General features: G+C 38.5%; 1 protein-coding gene and 1 pseudogene across 2 annotated transcripts; one reads left to right on the top strand and one right to left on the bottom strand.

The window, feature by feature from the left end:
- Positions 1-6,073, bottom strand: LOC111346524 (uncharacterized). Its single transcript, XM_088761441.1, has 8 exons — positions 5,847-6,073; positions 5,032-5,115; positions 4,801-4,866; positions 3,786-3,914; positions 3,090-3,137; positions 2,442-2,561; positions 856-920; positions 1-424 (listed from the first exon to the last, which is right to left on the bottom strand). Exons 1-7 carry the CDS (start codon positions 5,932-5,934, stop codon positions 877-879), a joined length of 579 nt encoding a protein of 192 aa, XP_088617567.1. The 5' UTR covers positions 5,935-6,073; the 3' UTR covers positions 1-424; positions 856-876.
- A 3,178-nt stretch (positions 6,074-9,251) lies between these two features.
- LOC148730807 (uncharacterized) lies at positions 9,252-12,811 on the top strand (annotated as a pseudogene). The gene is made up of 4 exons (XR_016001802.1): positions 9,252-9,682; positions 9,782-11,746; position 11,812; positions 12,282-12,811. The product of XR_016001802.1 is annotated as an uncharacterized LOC148730807 (transcript).
- The last annotated feature ends 6,529 nt before the right edge of the window (positions 12,812-19,340 follow it).

Here is a 19,340-nt window from a genome sequence, read left to right as displayed (position 1 = left end):
TTTTGTTTGATTTTCAAATTAGTTTTAATGGAAGATATAATGACGCTTTATTCGGGTTTGCATTTAGATTTTTAAACATTATGATCCAAACGCCTAATATAAATTGCTACATTGCTTAAACTAATCAAAATTTCTACATTCGCTGAACTTTCAGGAGACATATAAACCACAGTTACTCGTTCCGAAATGCGAGTGCTACCTGTATTACTCTAGATGCATCTGAGGTACCAGCCCGATTCGTCTCCAGGGTTCCTCTTCTCCCATTCACCCAAACCTTGTCTAGGCACAGCAGGGAGAGAACAGGGACCTAGAAACAAGTTAAACTAATTTTTCTTTAATTACGCATAAAAGAAATCCGGATTCTCCTCAACTTTTTAGAAAGTAGAGCTAATACACTTTACTCTTGTATCCTCGCCAAGGACATCTGAAATTAAAAATAAAGAGAGAAATAGTTAGTGCTCAGTCTATGTCTAAACATTTGTGGAGCTTCTAGTAAAATTTAACTGCCCTGCGCAATGGGCTCTTTCCTCATAGCTATGGTTTCCCTATAGCCGTTTTGTTATTTGAAAATCAAGGGGTTTCCATTCACACGTTGTTTTTTTGTCCATCCAAATTTCCTCAAAAGTCGAAAAAATTACACGAGGTTTACCTTGCACAGGTTGTTTCCAAAGTTCAGTAGCTTTAGCCATTTGGGGAAGCGTTTGTATTCGAATATGAGAAGATTTAGCTAACGGAGTCAATCATTATCTTGATATACTTCGCAGCCGTTTTTTGGGAATGTCACGCAATGCTCCCCGAAAGACACTTTATAAACTGAGGGGTTCTTTGCGTGACATCCTACGACTGTGTACCTACCAGCAATTCCATGTCAGCACCTTAATAATAAGGATACATTCTTCTCTTCTGGGAGCATTCGTCGTCTGAACAGGAGAAAACGTTTCAGAAACATCAATAACAAATTTCAAGGGCATATGGGACAAAAATATCATTTTAGAAAACTTTGTAACTTACAGTAGCTAATCGCGAACGCGACAGTTGATCTGGCTCCTATCAGCACAGACACAGTGAAGAGGACATTTTGGGTTCTAAAGAGACTTTTTAGTCAAAAAGTAGGCAGGGTGTTTACGTCCCTTCCCTTGGATAAATTCGGGGTGTTTTGGCCCGTATTTTATTCAGTGAAATGGTTGTTTTGATTGCTTCATCAATGATAAAAGGGGCAGAATGATACGACTAGAAACTGAACATTAGCTGTTTTATTTTTCACTCTTGGAAGACTTCTAGCAGTGCAACTGTAGGAAACTGTAAAAAATAATTTCATTATTGTTACGTCACACTAAGAGACCGGAAACGCGCGAGTAAGAAGCCGGAAACTCGTGACTGGGATCATTGTTTTGTTAGAGGGAATGTGGGTCTTATATTTTCTGCTCCTTTGTGGACCTGCACAGGCTATTGCAAAGAGATATTGTTTTAGATCAATTTAAAAGGTAATTTATTAGAAAACGTGTGTTGTTCCGTTTTTTACACCATTCTTTTCGGCGAAATCAGTCGAGTAAGTCAAGAAAAAAAAAAAAAAAAACCGAAAAAATCTATGCTAGCCCCCCGTGTGGAAATCTGTTGTGGGTTTCATGTCTGAAAGAACTTAGCATGTACTTGAACATTGCAGTTAAATTTTAGAGGAAAATCCCAACACTGCCAGAGATGTCAGACAACGTTGTCACAATGTTGTCATGACATTGAGAGGTCAGAAAATGTTGTGTGTAACTTATTCGAGGCTGGTCAGCGATCAACTTTTTCTACTCACAGGGTGGTGCACGGGTGGGTGTTTAATCGAGGTAAGCGCTAAATGTAAAATGCTTCTTATAACCCCCAGGATCATACAACTCTGAAAGGATTTTAAGGGGGGCTTGTATCTAAGGGGGTTACTTACCGTAAACGCGTCTAAACGAGCTACAAAAGTGCTGATCAGGAAAAGGTTTTGCAATTACTGTTTTTTTAATAAGCTTCAAAACGTCCTAACAAACCAAACTATTTTCAATAAATTTGGAGCAGAAAAAAAACTAACACGAACACAACCGGAACATGAAAAAAAAAAAATAAATAAATAAAGATCAGACTTTTCCCTCGAGTTTCAAAACTGAGTAAAAGAAGTTTTGATCTTATTGTTCCACAATAATTTTTTCAATTTAGTGTTTGAAGCACTACAGAGTTCCTTTCTCCTCTCCTAAAAAAGGTAAAGCCGGAGGGAGGCTGTTATTCTTTTTTATTTATTTATTTATTTTGTTTTTTGGAGGGGGTTATGTTACGTAACTTTGTTCCCAGGGCCAGAACTCTTCTAACTTCTTCCTAACTCTAGGGGACCAGAAGAGAGACTTTGGGAACGAGTTTGCGCCTTTCCATTGTATTTGAAGTTGGAAATCTTCAGAGATGTTAAGGACACTTACCGTGACATGTGGCATAGCAGTTTCTATTTAGGTAAAATTTAACTGCATCATCAGCATTGCAAAACTTTTTGTATGTGCTACAGGATCCAGGGTAATAACGGTCCATCAGATTTTTGCACGCTAAAATGGGAAAAGGAAATGAAAATAAGTTAGTAAGGTATAACGTTTATGACAAAGATGACATTGACATGGCAATCGTTCACCTCCCACAGATCTGAAAGCGAGCGAAGAAAACTGGGTCGAGCGCATCGAGTCGAGACTCACTAGTGCAGTTTCCGCAAAATGATGGTAGTGACGCAAAAAAATTTTTTAACTTTCATCTGAATTCGAAAACGAGTAGAACTTCCACAAAAAGGAAATAATTTTTCAGAGTGAAAGCCCAAGGCAAAGAAAATTCGCCCAACTGGAATGCCGTTGTTGTAACATTTGAAACTCATCGCTCAGAGCTGTAGCAATGGCTACAAAAATGTTTGTGTTCAAAAGGTACCCATATCATTGGCTTCATTATCGATCTCGATTTTGAACAGAGGCTCAGGGAATTTCGGAAAAGGCCGGATCCCTTGAGGGTGTGCCGTGTACGTATTTTTCATTCGTTCGAAAAAATTCTCTTTGCCAAAAATCGTAGTTAGATAAAGCTGAAGTACTTACCACGACTCCCTCCTGGGTGTGGTGGTTTCGTTGGGCTAGAACCCTCACCTTTAAAACAAAAATACAACTGAAAAAAAAAAATTCCCTGACTCTGTGGAAGGACATGGCCTTAGTATACTTCTTTACATACTCCGAATCTCCGTTATATTCTTCTCTTGGAGTTGATCTTAGGTAAGATGCTTCTATTCACGAAATCTGCCTTTTAAAACTCAGTGAAGGCGGTTAACTCTTGAAACCCTAAGAGAGGTAAGAGTATAATTTTTCCCAACAATATCACTTTTGAGGTTATGAGAAAAGACGAAAGGATTGCGAGAGGAGAAAAAAAGGCAAGGTAAAGCAAGAATTTAAACTTACCATAAACAAAATTTAATCAAAAACATGTTTTCTGGTAATATACCAGTCTGTTTTTAACTTTTATCAAAAAAAACGTTATACGCTTTTATAAAAATACCGCAACTCAAGTCTGTGAGGTTACTTACTTTTTTAAAACACCATGATGGGCCATCTTTTAAGATACGAAATCGTTTCAACGTTTGCACATGCGCATACGTTTGACTACTGTGTTAATATGATGCCCCACAAGGGACACGTCAGAAGTGAAATTTATGACTTGAAGAATTGTATAAATAATGAAGGGAATCTTTAGTAGACATGTTATTTACTATGATGTTGCAATGAATTTCTCCATCTACTCACAGAAGCCACAGCTCAATCTGCAGTGTGCCTTGACATAGTTCTGGATGTTTTCATCCGGGTCCCGACAATATGATTCGCCTCCATTTGCCTGGACGGAGTCCGCACAGTGTTCATTTTCATCCTTGCATTCTTTAACAGAAAGAAAAACACAATGACTCCCGAAAGCCGACAGCACAGGGGAGGGGAGGAACTTTTAAAGCTTATAAGGGGTGTACCGCTCGACTCTTCACAACCTCGTTCCCAGGGTCTCTAATCTTTCCGCCCTCTCTTGCTCCAGGTAACGGGAAGATGAGGAGAGGCCCTGGAGGCAAAGTTGAGCTCTTTATACCTCGGCTAAACATTTCAGTAATAGTTACAAAGTACGAATGTCTTTTTGGTTCCTTTAAGAAAAAATTCCAATTTTGGACCGTAATGGTGAAAACCCAGTACCGCTTCGAGTCAAAACAGTTCAAATCCCAAAAGAATTTCAACATTCTTCAATTCCTGTCTATGCCCAACGAAAATTCCGTTTGTCTCTGGATCGTGTTCTGTTCGAATGATTTCACATAGCTGTTTCCTTGTCATGATTTTTCAATGCACTGACAAAAAAATACTTCAGTGTTTGTGTTCGTTCTGTTATTCTTCATTTCTTGCCAGTTTAGCTCCCATACGAGGGTGTCAAGGGCCGGGTGATGGTTTGTAAGGTTTAAAATTTTGCTATTTTACCGCTAACAGTAAACTGTTTTCCGAAAAAAAAAATTACGGTTAAATTTTTGGCGACTAACGGTTAATCCTATTGAAGCCATCTTTGCGGTTGCTTTAAATAACCGTTAGAGAACCAAGCAACGAGGAGTTTTGCTCGGCTACCGAGATGAACTTGCTGCGATCTTCGAAGTTTCATCACAACAATCGAAATTAATTAAGTATTCGTATAATTAAGAGGGGAGGGGAGACATGTCTCTAAATTGTTTCCATACTGAGTCTCACGCGAGTTTCGCGCGAGGAAATTTTAACAGAAGCAAGACACAAACAATACCTTCGTCCATTCTGAAGTTTGCGTCAAACATGTGCCTCAGATGGAATTCTCGTAATGTCCTTAGAGCTGCAAGTAAATATTCAAATACTCATTCAGAAGTTACTTTTTTTTCGAGAGTATGATTGACTGTGAATGAATGAAAGAAAGAACGAATTAGTGAAAGAGTGTCACTGAATCAGTCAATGAAGCTGCACAATAACATGTCAAAATAGAGTAATCACTTAACAATACCTCTAGCTCTCAAGGCATCATATTCCCTCTGGTATTTGGTGGCTAGATAGTCGTTTGTATCATATGCCTCGTAGCGTCTCAAAGCTATCAAAAAATAATAAATAGAAAAAAATTACAGTGTACAATGATAAAGGACAGGAAACTTCGTTCGAAAGCAACGACGCGGGCACACAAGGGATAAACTAATGAATAAAAATAAAGAACTGAAAATATAGACGCTAATTTCTGGCGAATTGGAAGTTTACGTCAGAAATTGAAATGTTCAAGCTGTAACCAAGCCCGTGGAAACAATTTGTGATGATGTTTGGTTTAGATTGAATTGCCCTGTGTCTAGGGCTGTGCCGTGTGAACAAAAGCATCTGATCGCCTGTTGTCGAAATCTGATGTCCCCTTACGATCAGCATTGTCTTCACTTTTATTTAATTTTTCACCCCACCGAATGATATTAAAGATTTTGCCTGTAGATGTGTGCATAATTACTGAATTTTGATCATGGTTACTAAAAGTCGAACTCGCTTGAGAAAATTCACAGGACTAAATTTGTGAAACATTAGACATACAGGATTATTTACGGAAATGGTTAGTTGATCTAGAATTTCCAAATGTGCCATAATTCTTTGTCTACAATTTAGCAAAAGCACGAGTGTAATATAACTTGTGATTTTGTCGTAAATTTTAAAGATCGGAAACGTCTTTCGCTGAGTATCCTTTCCGTACATGTTTGCTGATGTCTGTTTGGTTCAAGTGAGGAAAAACAATTACAAACGAACGAAGGAACTTATCTTTACATTGAAAATACTTAAAAATATGTTTACCTCGCTCGCGTAGCATGTCTCGCAAAGTGTAACCTTGAGCAAGGCCAAATAGAGCCACACATCCAAGCAGAAGCAGTATTTTGTCCATCTTGATGGGAAAATGTTCAAACGACTCACTTACTCCTTACACGCGGCACGCGGTCAGTTTTAACTGGAGTCAAGTTTAACGGCTTCTTAAATTGAGCTCATGTTTTGATTGACACTTTGAAAACGTGGACGCTACTAACGGAATTTTTGTCGGCTTCCTATCCCACACGTGGCCAAAACGTCGGTTTGAAATCACAATAACTTTTAAACGTTTTATTGGATATACCACCGAAAATATTATAAAATAATGATTTCACTCTAACATTTGAAAAGTAGCGAAATCATCGGCAGAACTGGATGCACGATCAGTTTAGCTCTTTTGTGTCCCGCTTTAAAAATCCTCTTTGGGATTTTGGGATTTATTCAAAAAATGCTCTTTTGTGTCGTGTGTACGTAAGAAAACAAATCACAGCGATGAAAATAAATACCAGACTTAGCACAACGGGGGTTCATTATTCCTCGATAAGAAAAACGTCTATGCCGGCAAAGTCAATATTTACACAATTTTTGGAGGGAAAAGACGTCAAAAATAAAATTTCTCTTGATCAAGGAACGAAATTACCAACTTTTTGTTTAAAATTTGCTGAGATGTGACACTTCATACATTCACGTATGTGGAAGTTTGGAAATATCCCAAATTTATTTCCTGTCATTTGTCAAATTGTTGCCATCGGTGATCAGGGAGTCTTCCGATGTCAACGCGTTTTTTGACCTTCATAGTTGGACGTTCAAAATCTCAGGAATATTTCGACTTTCATTTCATTTCTAGAAGAAAATGAAGCATTCCGTGACTCGAATAGTAGAGAAAAGTATGTGAGCCAAACAAATTTTCGTTTTGGGAACAAATATTGAAGTAAATATCGTTTTGCAAGGCAAGGTTACTCTGTGCAAGGTTATCACGTTTTGCTTCTGTTGTGACCTTTAAAAGATCGAGATTTATTTCAGGCCTTAGTTGATAGCATTAACAGAATCTTTTGTTATTTCTCAAAGCATCACGCGATTTCGACGCGTCTCTGGCCAAAAATTCGTTAGTAAGAAGATTTGTTTTTATGCAGGTGTGGCAGAATTTTTGAATTCCTTGGTTCGTGCTAGCCCGCCCTCCGAAATTTTTATTCCTTAGCTAGGTTGCGATGAAAACCAGAAAATACATAACAGAAGTGGTAAATATTTTCTCAGCGATCTTTTTTTTTTCTTACAACAAGTTTGTTTCGGAAAGCATAGCTCGCTGCCGCCTCATATCACTTGATGCAGCAATAAAACTGACTATCTGCTGTCAGTCAAAAACTACCGATCCCATGTTCTTTTAAAGTTAAGATTGTGACTGAAAAATAAATTCTCAACACCTATAATTCTTTCTATGTCTATCAACTAGCGTAGATTGCACTAGAAGCTTTTGAAATAAAGGAAATACAGTGGAACTTGTTTGAGCGGCACCGTATTAAGCGGTCATCTTGTTTTAAGCTGTCGGTTTTATAAGTCTTGCAATTTTTTCCCTATGTTATTGTAAATTTCACCTTTATTTAGGCAGTCACCCCAGATTAGACGGCCCGTTTCAGTTTACCGAACAGCCTGTATTCGTATTGTCTTCAACCTTGTAGCGGAACCGCTCTAATGGAACTGAGTATAATATTTCAAATCAAATGTATCAATGTTTATCTCTTGAAATCAATGTTTACAGTAATTTCGAGCGAGTTTTAGTGTACTGAGTGTCCAATTTTAGCATTAAATGGCGTTTTTTATTGTTTTTTCTATGATACCTCTATCCTGTGGTCAACCTGCGAAGCAAGCCCTAGGGGAGAATAGGGGGGATTGGGGCGAGCGGAATGTGCGGAGGGGAGAGGAAGGGCTTGCCACAGACCCTCACTAACCAACGAAATTTACGATCTCGTAAGGATGAAAAATTCCCATTGGCTGAGAGCAACACGTTTTCAATCAACCCTCGAACTAAACAGTCTTCGTGGCCACTACCTTTTAGAAAATGGCGGACGAAGTAGAATATTTGTGGCAGCCATCCATATCCACTTGTTCAAGCTCAGGGCCTTGATAAGAATGGCGTCTTCATTCTCAAACTTGCCCTTAACCACAACATTGCAAAGCTGATGGACGTTGGATCCAAATCATCAATGTTTAAATTTGTATCCATCGCTGAAGTTAAGGGTTTTCCTTTCGTCGGCGAGTCAAACAAGGACGCTTTCCTGCTAGATGCAGGTTTTGCATGTGCCGGGGAGCGGACACGGAAGCTCTTTCTACCTGGACTTTTTCCTGTCGGTGTTGAGAACTTTCGTTTCGACGAAACCTCACGGGAATCCAGACATTGAGAAGCGGCCTGATTCAACAATTCATAAAACTGGCAAAAACTGTTAACTTTTCTTGCACAAGGAAGGCATATGATTTGAGACATGTGCGACCTATTTTCGAAGTGAAAACCGACCGTTCGAAGGCGATCGACGAAGACACACTGAAATTCTTCCCTTCGACTCTGATTAAAAATGTTTACAAAACTCTTGAAGCCACTTCTAAATTTAATTCTTAAATCTACTCCACAAAACTGGCAAATTACGTCTTCTGGATTAACTTTTGGCTTTCTCTCTCTCTTAGATTTTGATACCAGATTCTCCTTGTCGTCCGACATTTTTCACTCACGTGGAGCAAGGCTTAGTTGTTGTTTTGACAGTTTGCATGGTTCACTGAGCTCTCGTTAACGGCGCTTTCTGATTGATTAACTTTAAGTGGCGCCGATTGACATAGCAAGACGATATGAATATGAAGATAGCGGGCGTTTCATTGGTTAGTGGGGGTCTGTTGCAAACCCTTCTCCCCTCCGCACATTCCGCTCGCCCCAATCCCCCTCCTTTCCCCCAGGGCTTGCTTCACAGGCGAGTATAAAGCGCTCATAAGTGCGCTGGACTCTGGGTCGAAGGGCCCGGGTTCAAGTCCTACCAGGGACATGTCGCTGTATCCTTAAGCAAGATGCTTTACCCACTTTGCTTCGTCTCTCGGATAAGACGTAAAGCCGGAGGTCCCGTCTCTTAAGGGTAATGGGTAAGAGACGTTAATTTCCCACGCACGAGATTACTGTGTGCTGGATGTCCTCCCCTGGGGTGGGTTGGGTGGGAAAACAGCAGGTCCACATCAGCTTAATAGTTGCCAATAAATTCAACCTGCTTAAACAAATAAATCAAATAAAAAAAATAAAAATAAAAATAAATCTGCCTCTACAGACTTTCGTGACATGTCACGCAGTCCGGGGTCAGTCAAAACCACACTAATTTTCGAGCATTTTCTTCGTTTTCGCGTATTCCGTTTGAATCGCTATCTTTCTTACCTTCACTTTATAAAACTATCGTATATAAGCTTTCTATAACACTGTATTTGAAGGTAATCATGACAACATTTCGTTCGGGTTTTTTAAACTTTTGGTTAGCAATTCAGACATTTCGAAGAGGGGTTTATGCCAGATGCAAGCACTGGCCATAGAGTCTGGGGCTAGAACTCTAAAGCGCATGCACAGAACTGGTCATTACCGCGAAATATGAAAAGAAGAATAAATTTGGCGCAATTTGATGTATAATACATGAGGTTTGGATATTGTTTGGGTTCGGGAAATGGGACTCGAAGTTTACGCACTGGTGATTTTGTCCACGCTGGCTCTTCTCTCGGTGGCCGTAGATGCACAAAACGATTTTGGTGAAGAATCAAGTGGTCCGAAAGGGGAAAAATTACCTTGGTTTTAATTACGAAATAAACAAGTAAGTAAAATTGCGTTAATCGAAGTGTTTTTAAACCCGTTTCTTTTCTTCTTTTTTTTAATTTTTTTTTCATCGAATTGATTTTTTTTTTTTTAACAGCTATCTCATATATTCCCTGTCGAAGAAGCCTGACCAAGAGCCGAAGGACGAAAGTGCCGATTCTCTGATTGCAGGAATCGTGTAAAAAATCTTAAGGGAATCTGAGATCAGCGGGGTTGTGATAAATTCCAGAATTCTCAACGTCTTCAGGAAAAAGATTTCTCTCCTCCACTCAGCGTTCAAGAAAGCTTCCAAAAGTGGGGGGAAGAGTGTAAAGAAGCTGATTGACTCATGGAAGGCGAAAAACTACTCCTTCAAAATTTTCTTTCATGAGCTTGAAAAAAACTGATTGAGGAAAACCAACAGCTCCGTGGGCAGAAAAGGAAAGCTGAACTGGATCTAGCCGTAGAGCAGGCAAAAAGATTAAAAATTGAGCAGAAACTCGAAAATGTCATTAGGGACTCGGAAAACAGAAAAGAACAGTACAAAGAAAAATTCAAGAGATTAGCGAAGAAAGCAGCAAGAATGCAAAAAAGGGACAAAGAGCTCCAAACAAGAATAAAAAGTTCGCCGATTGCACCAAATAACACTAGGCAAGGATAAGGCGAACATTCAAAGAAGACTGCCAGTCAGCACTATCATTTTTAGGCCTGTATGACTTTGTTGCCACCAAGGTGGAGATATTCAATAATGACACCCAGCAAGATGAAACTATTTCCTTGGTAGAAGAGGGAGAATTTCAACTACTAGAAACTGAGCCAAAAGAACTGACTGACAATGATATTGATGATATTAATATGTGGGTCTACTTAAAAGACAAATTTAATATCACTAATGAAGCTTGGCATGAGTTGGCCATAAAGTGTAAAGACATGCCCACAAAATATAAGGTATGTAAACATCTAGATAAGCTAAATTCCAATTGGAATCTAAAAAAAACACTAGGGGAGGCAGAGGGAATACAGATTTCTCTCAGGGACAGTCTTGAAGAACAGATACAAAGGCTGCAGAAAAATGGAGTATTGGACGAGGCTACTACTATTGAAGTAAAGATCAGTGGTGATGGTACCAACATTGGGAAGAGGCTTAAACTTGAAAATGTAACATACACAATTTTGAATGAAAAGGATGCAGCAATGAATGAAAAAAGGAGCTATGTTCTAGCAATAATTAACACAACAGAGAACTATGACAATCTTAAAGAAAGCCTTGCTGATCTAAACAATGAAATGTCCAATTTAAAAGAAATAACTGTAAATAATCGTAAGTATAGCATTGAGTATTTTTTAGGGGGAGACTGGAAGTTTCTAGCCTGTGTCTGTGGTCTAGGAGCTGCAAATCAAAATTTTGCCTGTATTTGGTGTAAGTGCCCAAGACATGAAAGGTTTGACATCAATAAAAAGTGGTCTTTAACTGACAAATCTCTTGGGGCAAGAGATTCACAAAAAATAGGTAAGCATGCAAAATCTAAACAATATAATTGTAAAACCAATCCATTATTTAATTTTATTCCTATTGACCATGTAATAATTGATACACTACATTTGTTTTTGAGAATATCTGATAATTTAATTGAACTTCTTATCAGGGAACTTTGCAGAAAAGATGCGATTGACACGGTATATACTTTTTCAAATGGTTTTTGTCGAAATAAGTATAAACACATGGCTGGGTATGAAAATTTGTAAAAGAGCTAGGAATGAATTTTGAATAGAAAATTAATAAGGATACCAAGAGGTTGGAGTACAGAGATCTTACTGGACCTGAAAAACTCTTGCTCTTTCAACACATAAATTTTCAGGCACTACTATCAGAAGGTCATGTTGCAGATAAGCTGCAAGCCCTATTGGGTAATTTCATAGATATTATTGGTGACCTCAAACTAGATTATACTACTGATGATGCTATCTCTATCCTTGAAGAAAAGATAAAAAAATGGTTTCAAAAATTTCTTGACCTTTACCAAGCAAAAGATGTGACACCTTATATGCATTCTTTGTATGCTCATGTGCCTGAATTTTTAAAGTGTATATGACATGAAATTTTTTTTTCTTTTCTGCTAGTTCGATATATGTAACAAACGGTTTGAGAGTTAAAAATCGTTGAAAATAACTATAAACACCTAGTTTTCGTTAAACTACGTGCTAAGTTGGCTTAAAATTTGTCCCCTCGAACGCGCGGCCAAAAGGTCACGTGAACTTAACCTGTGACGTCAGGTTGTTTGACTCTCATTAGACCACTTTCATAAATGGCTGCTGGATTAAAATTCTTTTGTTTACATATAAATTTGATATTTATATGTAAACAAATTTTACATATAAAATTTACAACACTGATATTTGTTGACCTTGCCAATCAAAGGATCAAACAACCTGACGTCACGAGTCCAATTCTCGCCCCAGTCTCCGGGAACAATTTTACACATAAATTTGGCATGTTTCGGGGGCTAAAAATCGACCAAAAAATTTGTTTCATTCATTTTAAAATCTCAAACCGTTTATTATACACATGGAACTAGCTATCAACGAAAAAAAAAATTTCGTGTCATATACACTTTAAGCTTTACCAAAATTTAGCATATTACACTCAGCAAGGTATGGAGAAGTATAATGACACTGTATCGAAGGACTACTTTAGATCATCAAACCATAGGGGGGTTTCTGCACTAAAGCAACTTTTCTTGAAAAAACACAGAATACAGCTTGTGGAAGCTGCTGGTTTGGAAAGAGTGAAGGAAAGCTACAACTGTGGACACTGTTCAACTTCTGGCCATACCATCAAAACATGTACTGCAAAATGCAACAAATGTGATGCTCCTACTTTCTGTGCACATCTTGTTAAAATAGGTGATAAATGGAAGCCAAGATGTGATTTAATCAATCAGTAATCATATGATATATTAATGTGCTAAAGGAGTGTATTACCCTTTAACTGTTAGTAGAAGTTGTGAAGAATAATTTTGCTATGCCTGTGAAATGTTTCTTGTATGCAGTATTCAAGTAGTCTTTTTCACAAATATTACTGTATTGATTACAACAGAATCACAGACTGAAATATATGGGTCATTTATACCCACATGTTTACATTTTACGTAAATAATTCACTGGCAAGTAAAATAATTATTTGAAATCATAGTTAGTAGAGGAGACTGGTTAGGAAACGCGGCAAACTTCAGTCGGATAGGTTATTGTTCGATTTTATCGAGGTCACGTGACAATGACCCTGCACACATAAATCCAAAATGGCGCCGCGGGCTTGTTTCGACAGTCACGTAGCGTTTAAGTTTTTGGATTTTCTCCGTGATCGAGCGACATCTTACCTTCAAAGTATAGCTAAAAACATTAATCAAGTCAGTGGACATAATGCCAGGTGAAAATTATTCAGTATTTGGCTGTGGAACGTGTAGGAGAAGTAAAGGAATTGGAATCTGGAAGCTACCGGCGCCGCGAATACCCTGGCTCCAGAGGTTTCTCTTTTTCTCCCTGTTTACAATCCTTTCGGGCTGCGAAGCAGCGAGATTGGACGCAGCTCGGCAAATCTCGCTGCTTCGCAGCTCGAAAGGATTGTAAACAGGGAGAAAAAGGAGAAAAAAAAGAGAAACCTCTGGAGCCAGGGTACGCCGCGAAACTCAGAATACAAGAATTGCCGAGAAGACTGGCTGAAAATAAATAAGTTACTCTATGTTAGATAGTTTAACCATATAGCCTTTATACTCATTTTGTCTATAAAATAATCTATAATGAGTAATATTTAATATGTTGCAGGTTGTAGCTACCAAATTAAACTTTTGTAATAAATTACTTATTGACAAATTGTGGCAGGCTCTTAATTCTAACTATATCTGCCTTTCTTGTTCTTTGCTGGCTCTACAAATTTCCTTTCGTAGTGTTTCTGTCTTCATTTGTTTACATTGAATTTTGTGTTTCTGTATAACATCTTTGGCCAGTAAAAAACACCGTACAGTAACATATAAATGAATAATGCTGTCTAAAACATCTTTTGCAATGCTGTTATCTACCACTGTGTCTGAGTCCAACAACATGGTGTTATATGCTTAGACCAATTGAACATCACAAGCTTATTTGGATTCTATCTTAACATTGTCAATCTTCAGCTGGAGACTTTCTGTGGTCAGAATCCTAAAATTATGTTCTATTCTCTTAAAAATTGTTTGAGCTTGTTTAGAAATAACCCAAAGTCCACCTCGGTTTAAAGATGAAATTAGTTTTTGACTGCCTGCAACATGCAAATCTTCTGCTTTGCCAGCTTTCAGTATTGAAGCTGTTTGTTCAGTATGTGCTGTGGGATTATATACATTGTTCACCTTGCTATAAAGCTTGTGCAGTACATATCCTCCAATATATTGTAACCCTGCCATTTCTCTATTACACAGTTTAGTAGGGATATTGGGATTTGGTGATTCATCTTCCTGTTTGCTGTGAGCTATCAAACAATCAGCCGCTTTGGTACTAAGCAATGTTGCCGCATTACTTGACAACCCCACAAAAATCTTTGTTGAATTGAGGCCTATTCTTGAATAGTACTTCGAGTAAAATTGTTCTGCATTTTCAGTTTTAACCAAACGCATATACATGGATTCTTCTTCTGAGAAGTTCATATTTTCTTCATCCCAGGCAATCGTATATCTTCGTAGCTCTTCTTTTACGCTTTGAGGGTAGATTTTCTTTCAATTTTTTTATCTCGTGCTTTCATTGATAACGCTTCGAAGTCTTCAGCAGTGAATTTGGCTTCTTGAGTCGGTTGATTTCACCACGCTTGTTCCTCCTTATGCTTTATTGTCTTGTCTTTTTAATCCAGCCTTAGTCTTACATTTCTTTTGGCACAACTCGCAAACAATTCCCTCTTCATATTGAACCGAAAAATCGAAAGACTTTCAGTAAAAAAAAATATGTTGTTGTACTACGACCGATGCCATTGCTAAGGGCATCAACAACTACAAAGTTTTCGGGCGAAAATAACGTTTTAAAGGCTTCTGAAAGACGTACAGAGTCAGCTGCTTCGACAAAGTGCTCTTGTAATTCTTCCTCGTTTTCCAAAGTTTCCAATATGGCATCAAAATCGTCGCCAAAGAAAAATAAGTCGTTCATGTCCTCCATGTTGTTTTGGTTCTGTGCAGGGTCATTGGTCACGTGACGTTCAAGCGAAGCTCAGAGGACAGACAATAGGCCAGCCCTTTGAAGTTTGCCGCGTTTCCTAACCAGTCCCCTCTACGAACTATGTTGAAATCAACCATTCAGATACAGAAAAATAAATGAACACGTGCTAAATGAAATATATTAATGATGGACTATATTTTTGTATCCACATCTGTTGCCATCTTCACGGACAAATGTAAAAACGACTTGATGCCCGTCTTCTATTTCAGATCTCACGTATTTATCGCCAATTAATTTAAATTCCACTATAGGGTTTCTTTTTGTCAGCCAAAATCGCAAAGTTCCTGGTTCAAAATGGGCAAAATCACCGTTTTCATTCATGATCCGCTCATTCCACCTTGTGCCGAAATAACAATCAAGAGTTTCATTAGAAAGAACTTCATATAAGAGTTTATTCCCCTGATATCTTTTGGACGTTATCCTTCCCAGACTTTCATTAAAAACGTCGTCATCGACTTGAATTTCAATACGAACTTCGGGGTCCTCTCTGCGCCCTGAGTACAACTTTCGCTTGATCTCCCTGTACACACGTTCACAAAAAGCTTGCAAGCGATCGCTAAAGGAATCATCGTTCGGTTGTGACATCGGTTCCAATCGCATTACGGGCAAATTATTTCCATCGCATGGCCTCCATTCGTCAAATTTCTCACTGTACCTTTAAAATGAATTTTAACCATATTTCTCGCTTTGTCGACCTGTGTTATCTCAACTGGATAAATATTCTTATCCGTAATTTGTATTTTCTTGCATTTCTTAGGCTTAACTTCGGCGAGTTCGTCAATAAATCTCTTCGGAGTCTTACACTCCCGCTTTGCTCTGTTGACCGCCATTTATGAAAATTGGCGCTCTATGCATATTTAATTAATTGCGCATGTCAGGTGAGTAATATGGGGGCTTGGGACCAATTTAGGCAAATGTTCAGCTTTATATGGGATAAGTTTGATATGTAACCGCCTAGAACAGGTTTGACTGTAATCTGAACGAACATTACCATAAAACCAGATGCAATGAATATATGAAAGTTCATATATTTTGAACTGCGGTTCTAGATACGTATGATGCACGATCCTCGTAGTAGAGAGCGCTATTCATTGTATCTGATTTATCATCACGGGTTTTTTACGAATCAACTTAACGGCCTGCTCCCAGTTGGCTTGTTAGCTCAATTGGTAGAGTGCTGCATTAGTATCGCAGAGGTCAGTGGTTCGAATCCCGTACAGGCCTGATTTTTTTCAGGTCTGATTTTCGCTATTGCATAAATAGCGCTGTCTACTGCGAGGATCGTGCATCACACGTATTTCCATATAACCAATCAACAAACTTAATGTTTGAACTCTTTAATTCTCAAGATCGGATTGTTCATTTTCCCCTCTTGCTCTACGTTTTCCTTGTAAATTGGTTACGAAAATTTTAGTGTTCGATCAATAACTTCTGCCTGATGAGTTTGAGTATTCTCATCACCTGTTTGCTGGATAATGTTGGGACATTTAAAGGAGAAGTTACATGTTAATCACTTTTGGGAGTTAAAGAGTTAAGGATCATTTATCGCCTAGGGAGGGGTCGAAGGATCTTAGTGGGATCTCATGATTTTCAGGTGGGAACGGAGGGGATGAGTCAACGCCAACAGAGTGTAAAGTGGGAGGAGACTATAAAAAATTTGCTGTTTGACCAGATGTTGCTTTGCTACTCTAAGCGGGCGGCTGTGATTTATCGTTGCTAATCGTGTTTAGGAATAACTTTGCATAAATTAAAAAAAAAACTGGTTTCCGCTGACCAAAATTTTCGTGGTTCGTCTCAACTCATTCCGATTTTCAAAATGGTGGTCAATATGTGACTACTTTTCATCGAGCAACTTGAGAGTGTTTGCGACGTTTTTAAAATTGCTTCACTCTATACCGAGCAAGAAAAATGTCTTCAAGCCCTTTTTGAAGGAAAAGACGTGTATGCAAGACTTCCCACTGGATATGGGAAATCATTAATCTTGTGGGGAATTAGTGAGGGGCACACACCGTCACTGTTCTCTTTCAGAATTTATTTTCAAAAAGCAGACAGAACAATATTACGCATGATCTCTGACCGACCAAAAAACTACTCACACTGGTTTTCTTATCTCATGAACACACCTTGATCAAAACGTAAGTTGATTGGCTATAAAGTTCTTCTCAACAAAGATAAACAATGCAGTAAATGGTTTGAACCCGGGGGTAACATGTGAAGGTGTAGTCTGATCGTCCGGGTGAGTGTAGTCCTGAGAAGGACTGTTGTCGGTGGTAGTGACTGACGTTTCGACAACCTGTGCGGAAGTCATCATCAGAGTCAAGTGAATGATTGTTGTCAGTAGAATGTTCTTATTCCAGTTCGTGTGAAATGATCGGTTGGTTTTGCCGTGGTGTTATTGGCTGTAAGACTCAAGTGACGTAAGTCGGTCGTGATTGGTCTGTTTCGATCTGTCGGTAAAGTTAGGTCGTTCTTTTTCGGTCGTTTGTGATGTTTATGTCGTGAATGAGTCGTTTGTATGGGGCGGGTAGTTGTTGACATCTGTTTAGGGGACTCCCCTAAACAGATGTCAACAACTTGACATCCTTTTGATGTTAACAAAGTTTTGTTATTGTCGGGTTGGTATTAGTTGTGACTATATATGGCCCTTGTAACAACATAAACCAGAAATTTGCATATACTAGAAAATTGCCCAGATTGCCATGACTTTTTGGCTTCAGGAGAGAATTATATGTATATTTAATATGTTAATAATGTCAATGTTGTTAATTCAACTTTTTGCAGAGAATACTGAATTACAGGTTGTATTACATGACGTTGTTGAGGTTGAGATCGGACGTCAGCATTTTATCAGGCGCCTCTGGCTGCCGCTTCAGCCCATGTAACGATTTCACCTTCTCACCCATCCCACCCCAGGGGAGGACATTCACCACACAGTAATCTTGTGCGTGGGAAATTAACGTCTCCTACCCCTAACCCTGCAGGAGACGGGGCCTACTGTTTATTCGTCCTTATCCGAGAAGACTAGAATATACTATCCATTTCTTGATATGATTATAGAAAGGTAGCAAATTATCGTCAATTGTTTTCAGACCATGAGTATTGGTCCGGCCGGGGCTCGAACCCTCGTATGATATAAGGGGGAAGTCGAGTGTTTTGATAATGTTTTTCTTGACGTGACGTGCAAGTCACTTTAGTCACGTAATACGCTTCTGAAGCTCAAATACGCTTACATAATTTGCTCTAAAAACGCGTAGTTTAATAGCCCAAAAAGTTTTTTGCAATTTTTGAGAGAAGAAACCTTTTTCTTGACAACAGTTATTGTCTCAATTTATGGATCCATGTCACAATGGCCGATTTTAATCGCCAAAGTTGAGCTATGTTTTGATGGGTGAAATTTTACCTGAATTAGTAAATTCGTAAAAAAATGTTGGAAAAAATACTACAGAACCTTTGAAAACATTCCTTGTTTTAGAATTGTTATGTGTTTTCCGAATTGCTGGCGAAATAATTTTTTTTCGGCTGTTATCTTGGGGTGCAGTACTCCACCGGGAAAACGAGGTTATGATTCCCCAAAACACAAAATGCCACCGTTCTCCCAAATGATTATTTTTCATCATTTTTGATATTTTTTCCATAAATAAGGCCATTTATACCTATTTGCTGGCAGAGTTTGAAAAAATTCAATTTTCTTGTTTTCAACACCTCTGCTCGATTTTTACAGACGACGACTTTTAAAGAGACAGAGACTTCGTATTTTTTCCACTAAGCGCAAGTACGGGATTCAAAATATTAGCCCCACGCCTCCTAAAAACGAATTTGTCTCGCTCTACGTTTAGTGAAAACGTGCAGAGTTCAAAATACCCTTCGAGAGTAGAGGAAACATAGGTGAAGGTTTTGAGAAACGTATCTCTGGAGTTATTTCTGCAGGAGAGAAATATACTTTAAAACAAAGAAAATAACGCGCGCACAGAAAAAAAATATTGCATTTAGTAACATAATCTCACCCGGCTTTGCCAAACCTCAAGAACGTAAAGATGGAGAAATGACGCCTCAAAACTGACCCTTATTATCACATCACAAAGGAAAGTCGTCAAGAGATATGCTAACAAGAGCTAAACTTTGAGGGTAGAAAATTTAAGCGCTAGCGAATGGTAGGAGAAGCACATGTCTATCAACAACTTTCCAACGGTCGACTGATTTTTGGGGTTTCCGGCTTTCCAGCGTGTCGCCTCACGCAAGGTAGAGGCTTTCAGGAATAAAATTACTCTTTTTATTGCTCTGATTGAACTGTCCTTCATTCAATGATCAAGATAGAAGATTTAACACACAACACTCGCGATTAGTTAATTTTCCTTCATTTAGGAAAGTAGATTTACAACACGATTGAGTAAATATATATGTAGATCGCTACGCATTAATTTTTGTCTATTGTTTCTTGCGCC

The sequence above is a fragment of the Stylophora pistillata genome, chromosome 5 (genome assembly GCF_964205215.1).
Source record: "Stylophora pistillata chromosome 5, jaStyPist1.2, whole genome shotgun sequence".
NCBI lineage: Eukaryota > Metazoa > Cnidaria > Anthozoa > Scleractinia > Pocilloporidae > Stylophora > Stylophora pistillata.
The sequence above is the reverse complement of the archived record's forward strand: the minus strand, read 5'-3'. Positions and strand labels throughout refer to the sequence as shown.

Excerpts from the sequence above, each read along its gene's own strand:
- LOC111346524 (XM_088761441.1), bottom strand. The coding sequence starts at position 5,934 with ATGGACAAAATACTGCTTCTGCTTGGATGTGTGGCTCTATTTGGCCTT. Across the intron at positions 5,116-5,846 it reads AGACATGCTACGCGAGCGAG|CTTTGAGACGCTACGAGGCA; the intron begins GTAAACATATTT and ends ATTTTTTGATAG. Across the intron at positions 3,138-3,785 it reads CAGATTGAGCTGTGGCTTCT|GTGAGGGTTCTAGCCCAACG; the intron begins GTGAGTAGATGG and ends TTTGTTTTAAAG.